At 43.1% G+C, this 11,803-nt stretch overlaps 1 protein-coding gene and 1 pseudogene across 1 annotated transcript; one reads left to right on the top strand and one right to left on the bottom strand.

Moving 5' to 3' along the window:
- Window positions 1-187: 187 nt before the first annotated feature.
- On the bottom strand, window positions 188-3,672 carry LOC109962786 (endonuclease domain-containing 1 protein-like). The gene is made up of 2 exons (XM_020604795.1): window positions 2,963-3,672; window positions 188-1,924 (listed from the first exon to the last, which is right to left on the bottom strand). Exons 1-2 carry the CDS (start codon window positions 3,242-3,244, stop codon window positions 1,304-1,306), a joined length of 903 nt encoding a protein of 300 aa, XP_020460451.1. The 5' UTR covers window positions 3,245-3,672; the 3' UTR covers window positions 188-1,303.
- A 4,516-nt stretch (window positions 3,673-8,188) lies between these two features.
- LOC109962785 (UDP-glucuronosyltransferase 1-5 pseudogene) lies at window positions 8,189-9,888 on the top strand (annotated as a pseudogene).
- The last annotated feature ends 1,915 nt before the right edge of the window (window positions 9,889-11,803 follow it).

Below are 11,803 nucleotides of genomic sequence, written 5' to 3'. Positions count from 1 at the left end.
AAAGAGATGTACTATAACAAAGAGCAGCAGGGTTTTGTGCGGGAGGAGGCCAAAGGCAGTGGGATCACGTACCAAGGCCTCAGGCTGGACATCAAGGCCACCATGTCGCCACTGGGCAGGGCCATTATGAAGGTGGAAGTGTGGGACAAAGTCTTCTCTCTCCCCGTGTAGCACCAGGACTGGTGATGCAGTGTTTGTCACAGGAATCCAGTTTGACTCACCAGTGCATAGTGTCAGATATGTTTAACCCTTTGTACACTTGTGCTCTCGTACCATGTGTTCCTGCAATAAAACCTTAACAAGTCTGATGCGACAAATTGTGTCTCAGTGATCATTATAACATAAAACTTGTCTTGGCAAAGCTTTGAAACAGTCGAGACCAACTCGTGGAGCGAGTTCATGTTTGTCTAAGGGAGTCTGCAATTTATATATTTATTCTATTTGTTCTTGATTGAAGCACAAATATAAATTCCAACACCAATTAGTCAAAGTCTGATTTCAGTTTTAAATATAAAACAACTATCGACATTGTTTTGTAAATCACAAGACAAAAGACAAATTGATTTAACAGTTAGTGAAGGCTGATGTTCTTTGAAAAAGCAGAAAACTCTCAACGTGCACTTCAGTGCGTAGAAGCTGCAGCTGCATGTGGTGCACGGCCGCCATCTAGCGGTCAAAGTATTAGCTGCATCACAGCTGTGCTGCTTGACTCCTTAGAGAATCCCAGTAAAGTAACTAAGGACTTAAGTACAATTTCGAGGTACTTGTACTTACATTTTGTGATATTTCAGTAGCAAACACTGTGCTTTTTACTGCACTACAAGTACTTAATAACTTAAATTACTCTTCAGCATCAGGTGAACAAAACAAAATACAGTATTCACTAAAACTGTACTGTGCACATTTATCAAATGACAAAAGAAATTCAGATGCCAGCGCTGGTCATTCAGTGTCTGCTCCTTCCTGACTCTCAGTGACCACCACTGCCAGATGATGCACCACCCGAACAACGAAGTAATGAAGCCATCTGATGATTCTTTTGTTTTGTTACACCTTTGTGATCAGTGCTGCCCTTTTCTTGGGTGACTTTTAGGGAAACAAACACACTACAGGCATTTAATAGTCTGTTTAAGAACTTAGCAGGGGGCACAGTGTGTGACTGTCATTCTGACAGTTTTAGAAGGACTTATTTTGTCACTTTGCTCAGAGGTTTAGTTGCAAAAATTATTTGCACTTAATACTTAGCCTGAATTAAACGCACATTTCAGCAGTCTAATTACTGTGTGTGTGTGTGTGTGCAGGATCAGTCTGATCCAGAGCACCGCTCATAAAAAACACTGACAACAGTACCGAACCTGTCCCTCAGGTACATCTCCAGTTTTTCCAGTGGCATCTGTCTCACGTCATATCCCCTGTATTTCTTTTTAGCCGTCTCACTGACAGGCACAATCTCCTGGGTGCTGTTGCGGTCGTTGCGGCCGACAGCAGCGTACGTCGGAAAGGCATCCTTCAGCTCTTCTGGCAGACTGCTGTTGTAGACTGGGCAGCAGTAGGCCGACCAGATGTACTCAGGAACAGCCACGCGGTGATTCTTGAGCCAGCGCTCAGCGGTCTGGTACGGGATGATGCCAGTCACTATGTAAGCATCTCCGAGACAGTAGGCTGCTAAGGTTTGATTGACAGTCTGCTCCAGGGCCTCCCAGGGCCCGTCATTAGAGCCTACCTTCTGAGGCACTGCGTTAGTGAGGGTGAAGGTGGCGGTGCGGTCCTCGTGGCTCTGGTGGTGAAGGCTGGGATTCAGGTGGCCACGAGTGTAGGTGGAATTGATGTAGTCCAGCTCGACCGCCTGGCTGTCTACCACGTTCTGGTCCACGGGGCCCGGAGGGAAGCAGATCATGTTGCCATCAGCCCCTGGGTAGGCTAACTGTGGATGGGAGTGAGAAAGAAACCGGAGATGTTTTAAAGCCTTATCTTCCTTTATGTTATTAAAAGCAACAGCGATAAAAAGGGGAGACTGGGGATGGCAACAACTGGTTGAGGATGAGACACATGATCATTTCAGTATTTAGCCACATCCCCTCCAATCCACCATGGTGCCTGGCAAGGTTGGAAATAGATACATGCAGATTCCGTAGAGGAAAAGTGATTTTGAGGTAATAAAGTAACTTTTTGACAATATTTTGTTCATTACTTATACTATTGCAAAAAATCATATGACACATTTGATTAAATTCTAGTTTCTCAGGCAAAACGCATTTTCCTCCTGCTAATTTCAAACCACTATGCTAATACAGCTAGTTAAACAACAGCTGACAGGGTGGGTAACAACAGCAACCACCCCCTTACATACAACTAAGGACACTTTCTTGATTTTGATAATTTTACAGAATGCCTGTAAAGACTGACAGAGGTGTGCCTGCCAATGGTTTTTAAAAAGCCAAAAGAAGTGTGGGTAAAAGGTGCACTGTGCAGTCTCAGGGCCAGCCATGCCTGCAACCAACACCCTGTAAGAAACTGTCATTTAGTCAGCAAAACTTTGCTCGAGACAGTTAACAGACCAGAACACTGATGTGCCACTTCTTCTTTACCGCAGTTCACTTCCTCATTTGACCTGCTAACAATTCCTCGCAGCTGCGGGGAACATGGAGCCTGGAGCTGGTGCTAAACTGGAACTGGAGTCAAAATTGATTATTCGTTTGTTGATCTGTTTTCTTGAAGATTAAACATTTGGAAGAGCTGACACGTTTGGGTGTAAACGTGGTGTTTTATAGCAGTTAAAAGAAAGTGATACCAGCGAACGTCATCGGTGCGACGTTCAAATCAAAAGCTGTAAAGTCGTCTCCTTTCTAAATACATGGACGGCTGAAAAAGAAAGCACGTTTCTTTAAAACTCATTTTATGTGTTGTCAGCCATGAATGTTCCAGACCACCAGGCCACACGGCCCGTTCCAAACAGTCTCACCTGTGGCTCAAACTTCCATGATGCTGAGGGTCTTTTTCCTTCGGGTGGGGAGTACAGGTAGGCTGAGAACCACGGAGAGCGGCGTGCTCGACTGTACAGCGTGGCAAAGCGATACTGGTTGTAGTACCGCTGGCAGATCGGGGTCCCCGACAGACCCTTAGGAGGCCAAGACCTGTAGAAGAACTGCAGACACGGGGCGAAATCCCCCACGTCCGCTGCACACGGGCACCACCCTCCAGCCATGAGTAGGACGAGCACGACCAGAGCGCAGACAGGCGACATCCTGATAACTTCACTAAGGCTCTCGGTGAAATACACTGGAGCGCGATCGAGAACGGTCCCCTTTCACACGAAGTGACGCAGTTTCAGCTGTTTGTTACAGGCAGGAAGTCCGCTGTTCCGCTTCAGTAAGCGGCACTTAAAACCAGTGGGATGAACAACACGCTGCCAGTTTGATGATCCAGCAGAGAGGTGGCGATGTGTCAGCTCCGTCTCCATCCCTGCTGAGGTCGGCTGTGCACTGCGTGTCCTGTACTTTGGGTTTCTCCGTCACAAACTGGTGTCAAAGCCAGAGTCATGCTTGCTGGTTATTTGATTAGAGAGAGACGAAAGGAACCCGCAGACAGCGCTCCCCCGTTTCATGACCATTTCTTTGTTTTGGTACAAAGCGCAGCTCGCACGGGTACCGCGGCCAAATGAGACCCCAGTCGAACTTTGCCCTTCTTTTTGTACATTTACGCTAACGTAATGGACGTCTAAATCTGACTATTTAGGCCATTTATGCAAATTAGTTCTAAAATGGAAGATATCAGATTCTATTATTTGCCATCCTGCTGTGTGTGTATTTAGGGTTCTTGAAAACACCAGTGGACTTATAAAAACAGTGGCATTGTCCTGATAATATGATTCACTGACTACTGCAGTATGAAAACTGAAAACATTTTACTGTGCATGTTTCCTTGAGAGGTTTTCCCAAACTCTCAGTGGATTCCTGTTCAAAGTGACCTTGACCATGATCACACAAAATCCAAATCCACACAAAGTCCAGATATGAGGCCATTGTCAGTTACAGTGTAATTAGTGGGGATTTCCCCTTGAATTTTCTAAAACTGTATAGTGATAATATACTGATGCACACACAGTAGGATTTGACATAGTACAATTTATCTGATAAGTTAAATGCTAGTTTAATTGATATTCAGTTGAGTAAATAGTCACCCAATAATCCATTTGGCCATTTCCAGCCGTACCGTAATTGCACACAAAGAAGCGCAACAAAAGTCGAACGGCGGCTCACTTGACCGGGTTTTTGCAAACCTGACCGTACTCGCACGGTGCACAGGTGGGAGGAAGATGAACAAACAAGGAAGGTTTATTGGTGGAAACCAGCGCCAGGCGATTGGTGCTGTTGTCGTGCTGAATAAGATGAACAAATTGTTCAGGAATGTGAATTAACTACTATAACCAAACACCCCAAGCAACCAATGGCGTCCAGCGATTAACTCCGAATAAAAAAAATCAAACTGATGTTGTTTAAGTAGGGACGCATGTGATTGGTCAGTCTGTAGTGATCTTTAAATGAATATGACTTCATTAAGGTCCAGCAGCCACGTGAAGGCAGCGCCTTACATTACGCACGACCAAGTGCCTTTGACCACATTTAACCATCTGTATGTGACCAGAGCTGTCACACGCACACTGGTCGGTAAGACCTCGGTAGCCTGTCCAAGCTATTTTTCATTAGACAATATATTCCTTTATTTGTTGAGCTGTCACTGCAGCTGGCTCGACCGTTTCACACACACGCACACACATATATACAGTACAGTACTAAAGAGCAGACTCACGTTTATTTGCCACATCACTCAGGCCTGCATGCCCTAGTCTACACTAGCGTGAATAGAGACTATTTAATGTTAAAAATAACACCACATGGGGGCCCCTGACCACCACTGGGCCCTAGGCAGCCACCCATAATGTACAGGGTGGCTACTGTCCCTTCCCCCCCAGTTTTTTTCTTCCTCCCCTTATGTAACATAATAATCGGGTTTGGAGCTGGGACTCTGTTCAGCACAGACGCTGGGCTTCACTTCTTCAGGCAGGGCTCAAGTTTCTCCACTGTTTTGAGGATTTTAAGGTAGGTCGCCACACTTCCCATTTCTCTCACTCAGTAACATGCCTACACTTCTTCTTTCTGAAAAGAAGAAGCTGTTTTGCTGACACTAACCTGTGGAGAACTAAAAACTGACATTTGCCTTCTAGTCATGGTTGGTCAGTAGAAACAAAGGCATGCTGCAGATTCCTCTCCTCTCTTCTGTCAACAGGAAATATGCAGAGAGCAAACCGCACCTAAGGTCAAGTTCCTTCTGTTGTCAGGTCATGAGGTCTCTGCTAAGTGTTTCTTAGCAAGTCCTAAACGCTGATAATGAGATTAGAGACCACAGTAATACCTGGAATTCTTACATGAGTGTGTCCTACTGGACTTTGATCTGTTAAAGCAACAGTTCAGGGTTTTTACAGGACATGCACTCTTGGAGTTCATATTGTAATTTTCCTCTGGCTGTAGAGATATTCAAACCCAGAATTACATTTATTGACAGTGTTGGGCTCCAGTTCTTGTTACCATTGCTAACTCTGAGAAACGAGACAGTCCAAGTAACTTCAAAACAGTGCTGATTTATTCAAAGGATCACAGGTAAAATTAACATTACACGCTCAGGTATCTTGCACCTCCATACTGCTCGCAGGCAGATGTAAGATGAAAAACCCTGAACCCACCAGGCCTATACATTATATCTCCTCGGTTGGGCTAGCCCCATACTACACAGAAACGTCAACCGAGACGTCTCTGTTACCAGCTTTGCAGCTGGCCATAGCAGTAGTCAGAACATGAAGTAAATCAATGTGTGTGTGTGTCTGTTGATTAAGTGGTGTGTAACTAAAAACATTCTCACGACCTCTAGTGACATTAAACATAAGAACATATTATGACTAAGGCTACAGTTATACACATCATAATAATACAACTTTTCTCTCTAGTTATCCTTGACCAGATGTACCCTGTAGAAACTCATAAGCATGCCTAAGCATTTAACAGTCTAACTAGACATCCTGTCTCCACTAAACATTTCTAATACATAAAGTATCTATCCAATTTCTATCTGACTAAAAATACCTAACAACAGCATCTCTTATAAGGGTCCAAGTCATATCTGTAATTAATGAATGGCTCATAAATCAGAATCTACTTTATTGGCCAGGTGTGTCTGACACATGAGGAATTTGACTGTGGTACATCAACTCTCAATGTGTATGTACATATCCCCATGCAAGGGGCAAGTAAACAGTAAACCGACATAAGGCTGTGTAGTATAACAAAATAAGCAGTATTAACAAGCAACAAACAGTGCAAACAATGCAAAATAAGCAGTATAAACAGGCAGTAAACAATGCAGACAGACAAAGGAATGCTCATTGTAATGAGATAAATAGGAATAAAAACAGAGTACTTAAAACTGGAGACGTGTACAAATCTGTATAAAGATTTAATGAAGGAATTATTGCAGTTGTATCGTGAATTCCTGTTACTCACCATTAACAAATAAAAATGTACATTTACTTCATACATTTTTTGATATGCCACCATATTAGCTGCGCTACAGTTACACAAATGTAATTAACTGTGACTGGGCAGTTACACTATAATGGCAGTACTAGTACACGTGAGCTTATTTGATGTGTATCCAAGCATTGATTTTCTTCTTGAAGTGCTGATAGCTCATAAAGTTTTATCACAGAGGACAGGAAAGCCACAGAGGATCAGGTTTCTTCAGCGTTTCTTCATTTCCTTTATGCAGACAAAGAAAAGTCTGTGCTCGTGTTTCTTGAGGGAATTAAACTGAGCCAGACTGATTGATTGTTGCCAGGTTGTCCTTCCCACACAGCTGAAGACATTTGCATAAATCAGACCCTTCTCAAATTTCTCATGTCTTTTGAGTGGTCGAGCAATGGTGGGTGGTGTTCGCAGCTTGTTGCCTGCATGGTTTGAAGTTTGTCCCAGCTGTTGTGTTTGTCTGTTTCTCAGTGAGGCGGCAGTTTGTGTTTTTGTCATATCATTAATGTTAGCTAACATTACTGAATGCCAAATGCTGCTCATTAGTGCAACAGGTCAAGTGGGTAAGCCAGCTTTAGAAGACCAGATATCTTTGGGCAGGGGGGCTAATAAGGAGGATTCAGTCATTAGACAGACGCAGGTAGTTGAATAAGTTTTGCATTAAAACACAATTCAATCATTGTTTTTTGTTCAGTGATGAAATTGTTAGGTATTTTTAGTCAGATAGAAATTGGATAGATACTTTATGTATTAGAAATGTTTAGTGGAGATAGGATGTCTAGTTAGACTGTTAAATGCTTAGTCATGCTTATGAGTTTCTACAGGGTACATCTGGTCAAGGATAACTAGAGAGAAAAGTTGATGACTGTCAGCAGACAGGGTGTTTAATATTATTATTATGACGTGTATAACTGTAGCCTTAGCCATAATATGTTCTTATGTTTAAGTCACGACATGTTACTAGAAGTCATGAGAATGTTTTTAGCTACACACCACTTAATCAACAGACACACACACGCACATTGATTTGCTTCATGTTTTGACTACCACTATGGCCAGCTGCAAAGCTGGTAACAGAGACGTCTCGGTTGACGTTTCTGTGTAGTATGGGGCTAGCCCAACCGAGGAGATATAATGTATAGGCCTGGTGGGTTCAGGGTTTTTCATCTTACATCTGCCTGCGAGAAGTATGGAGGTGCAAGATACCTGAGCGTGTAATGTTAATTTTACCTGTGATCCTTTGAATAAATCAGCACTGTTTTGAAGTTACTTGGACTGTCTCATCTCTCAGAGTTAGCAATGGTAAGAAGAACCAAAGTCTAACAAAATCAATAATACATGTTCATTTTGGATGCATGCCAGTGCTTGTTGAGTTGAGCTGTGTTTGCCAGCTGCTGATAACAAAGATAATTAGTTATGAGATAATTAGCACATCAGGTTTGACAGGAAGACCCGTCCTAAGTGGTTATTGCTCCAAAAGTGTACTTGCTCACATTTAACTTGGATGTTGGTTTCTTTCCTCAGCTTTTCCATGGGGAGCATCCCAGGACTTTCTCTTCTGCTTCTGCTGGTGAGCGTGTCCCTCCTGACGGGCCCCAATGTTCAGGGGACAACTCTTTGTGTCCCCGGTGGATGAAAGCCACTGGGTCAACATGAACCTGCTGATCCAGAGCCTTCATGCCAGTGGCCATGAGGTCACCGTGGTCCGCACAGCCACTAGCTGGTACATCAAAGAAAACACACCACATTACGACTCGATCACGGTCACCCTGCCAGAAGCCATTAACATAGAGAAGCAGGACTTCTTTGTAACCTTCCTGGTCAAGATGCTGGAGATCCAAAAACAGGGGACGTCTCCAATCACCTTTTTGAATTTCTACTGGGAAATGCTACCAACACTGTCAAAAATTCACGCACAGTCTTGCCTGTTGGGGGTGGAAATATTTGAGAACAAGACTCTAATGCAGAGTATTCGGGATACTCACTTTGACGTGGTTCTTGTAGACCCGGGACTGCCTGTAGGAGTTCTGGTGGCCCATGAACTTAGGCTGCCCACTGTTTTTAATGTGAAATGGATCACCAGTGGAGAAGCGCACTTTGTGGTAGCTCCATCTCCAACATCCTATGTTCCAACTTCTGGATATGCTGCATCGGATAAGATGACCTTTTGGCAAAGAGTCAAGAACTTATTGCACTACACCCTCAACACATGCATAGACAAGTTTATAGTATGCCCTCACTATGACAGACTGGTGGACAGGTACTTTGGTCCAGATGTAAACTTCTATCACCTCCTACAAGGGGCTGACATCTGGCTCATGAGGGTGGACTTTGTCTTTGAATTCCCCAGGCCCACCATGCCAAATGTCGTGTACATCGGGGGCTTTCAGTGTAAGCAGTCTAAGCCTTTATCTTCTGAGCTGGAGGAATTTGTTCAAAGCTCAGGAGAGCACGGTGTCATCCTGATGTCTCTGGGTACACTGGTCAAAGCCCTGCCTGTAGAAATCACTTCAGAAATCGCTTCTGCCTTCGCCCAGATTCCTCAGAAGGTGATATGGAGGCATGCAGGTGAGCGACCCAACAATCTGGGCAACAACACCCTACTGGTGAACTGGATGCCTCAGAATGACCTCCTGGGTCACCCGAAGATCCGAGCCTTTGTGTCTCACGGTGGTACTAATGGGATCTACGAGTCCATCTATCACGGAGTGCCAGTCATAGGCATACCACTGATGTTTGACCAGTTTGAGAATGTTTTGAGGTTGGAAGTGCGAGGAGCTGCTAAGGTGGTGGAGGCAACCAAACTCACCCAGCAGAATTTTCTGGAGGCAGTACAAGAGGTTCTTCACAATCCTTCTTACAGAAACAACATGAAGCGTCTCTCTGCCCTCCACCGGGACAAGCCACTGCATCCTCTGGACACAGCAGTTTACTGGATTGAGTTTGTTATGAGGCACAAAGGAGCTTCACATTTACGCACGGAGTCTTATAAGATGCGCTGGTATGCCTATTATTCTGTGGATGTTGTCTGCTTATTGTTGGCAGTCCTGTTGCTGCTGACAGCCACTGTAGTAGGATCAATACGATTTGTGTGCCTCCGACTGTGCGGGAGAAGAAAACCCAAGCAGGAGTAGGTCGACTCCTAACGTCAAGTCAAGTCATATCCAAGGATAAAGCTGGTGAATGTCACCAGCTTTATCTGATGATTTAACTGATGCATCCTACACCCAGAAGAAAAACTCTTGATATCTGATATTTTCAAATGATGAATCTGTGATTTTAATTTGGAAAAAGTCTGATTTCTTTTTCAAAGCGGAACTATGTGCCTGTGTTTACTTTAAATAATGTAACAGCATTTAAAAATGTTTCTTTTGCATTATTACTTCTTTAAAAATTATGTGAATTTTCTAACTCAGTCAATTGTGATATGCAACTCTGAAATAATATAAGTTGCTGAAAAACAATCGTGTCTTATTTTGTGGCTATGTACGAGTGTGTGTGTGTGTGTGTTCAGCATGCATGCAACATTATTACTTTTGCCTAATTTGAACCAGTAGGTGGCACTGTGTCCTTTATTAGGTATACCCATATAATCTTTTGTAGTGCAAGTTTATACAAGAGCTCACTAAAATGTACCTTCACAAAAATAATAATGCTCAGTTTTGATTGACACTATCAGAGAGGTGCTATAGGAACTATTACTGCAGTGATTAAACATACTCAGCCCAGTTTACAAACATGCAGGTGGAATATGATCCGAAACACATTTTAATATAATACAGTCCAGCACAACACCACAATGTTAATTGTGATCTAAAACAAAAAAGTGGCCATTGATTCAGTTCTCTTAGTACTTGTGAGAAATCATAATGCTAAAGCATAAAATAATATTGTAAACCAAAGTTTAGACTAATGTTCTTATGGCTGTATGGAAGCTAATCCATGCAGCTGGCTCAGCATCTGAGAGTGGAGGCTGTTACAGAAGCAGATCAGTGTGGTGAGATATTCAACAATCCCATATGGATGCTATGTTGTGTCTGCATACTTTTGGCCATTGTTGCAGTCGGTTCTTTTTACCATGCTAACTCTGAGAGACGAGCCAGTCCAAGTAACTTCAAAACTATGCTGATTTATTCAATGAACACAGGTAAAAATTAACATTACACGCTCAGGTATCTTGCACCTCCAACATGCACGCAGGCAGCTGAAAGATGAAAAACCCCGAACCCAACAGGCCTATACATTATATTGCCTCGGGCTAATCCCATGCTAACAGGAGACGCCAAGCCGCAGCGTCTCCCAGGGTCAGCTTTGCAGCTGGCCAGAGCAGTAGTCAAAACATGAGGAAAATCAATGTGTGAATGTCTGTTGATTACGTGGTGTGTAACTAAAAACATTCTAACACAACCTCTAGTGACATGTCATAACATTAAACATAAGAAAATATTATGGCTATGGCTACAAGTATACACATCATAATAATAATAATATTAAGCATCCTGTCTGCTGACAGTCATCCACTTTTTCCATCTAGTTATCCTTGACCATAAGCATCCTGCAGTAACTCATGAAAATGACTAAGCTAGACACCCTGTCTATTCTAAAACATTTCTAATACATAAAGTATCTAACCAATATCTATCTGACTAAAAATACCTAACACCATGTAGTGTATGGACATCTTCATAATCTCATTGGGCCCATATTTAAAATAAAGCCAGAGCAGCACAATGATTGGATTTTGTGAACTGAAGCGAGTACACAGTGCGGCTTTCGGTGTGGTTTAATACAAAACTGAACCAGTTTATTCGTTCATGCTTACCTTTAAATCATGGGGATATTATATATCCTCTCTGCATTAAGTGGCAGTTTAAATATATCATGTTATCAGTTCTTTAATGGTAATGACAGGTTATCTGGGCATTATTGGCCTGTTCTGGTGCAACTATCTTTGAAGGGAACTTGATGGTCAGATGTGTGTCACTGTAGGCTACTTGTCTGGTAAATTACATCTTGCCACACGCAGAATTTAAAAGAGGAGGGTTGACCAGGCGTGTGGCATTGGGTGGTGTAAGTGTGAAGAAGGAAGTTAACTTTTATTTGACCTGGCTGAAGCAGTATCTGTGTGCGTGTGTTCCTGGCTCGCTGCAGTGCATACAGAGGAAGGGTGTTAGTGAGACTCTGCTAATGACCCACCCTCTTCTTATCTTAAACATCTTTTCAGCAGG

This window comes from Monopterus albus, unplaced genomic scaffold (genome assembly GCF_001952655.1).
Source record: "Monopterus albus unplaced genomic scaffold, M_albus_1.0 scaffold67.1, whole genome shotgun sequence".
NCBI classification, from domain to species: domain Eukaryota; kingdom Metazoa; phylum Chordata; class Actinopteri; order Synbranchiformes; family Synbranchidae; genus Monopterus; species Monopterus albus.
The sequence above is the reverse complement of the archived record's forward strand: the minus strand, read 5'-3'. Positions and strand labels throughout refer to the sequence as shown.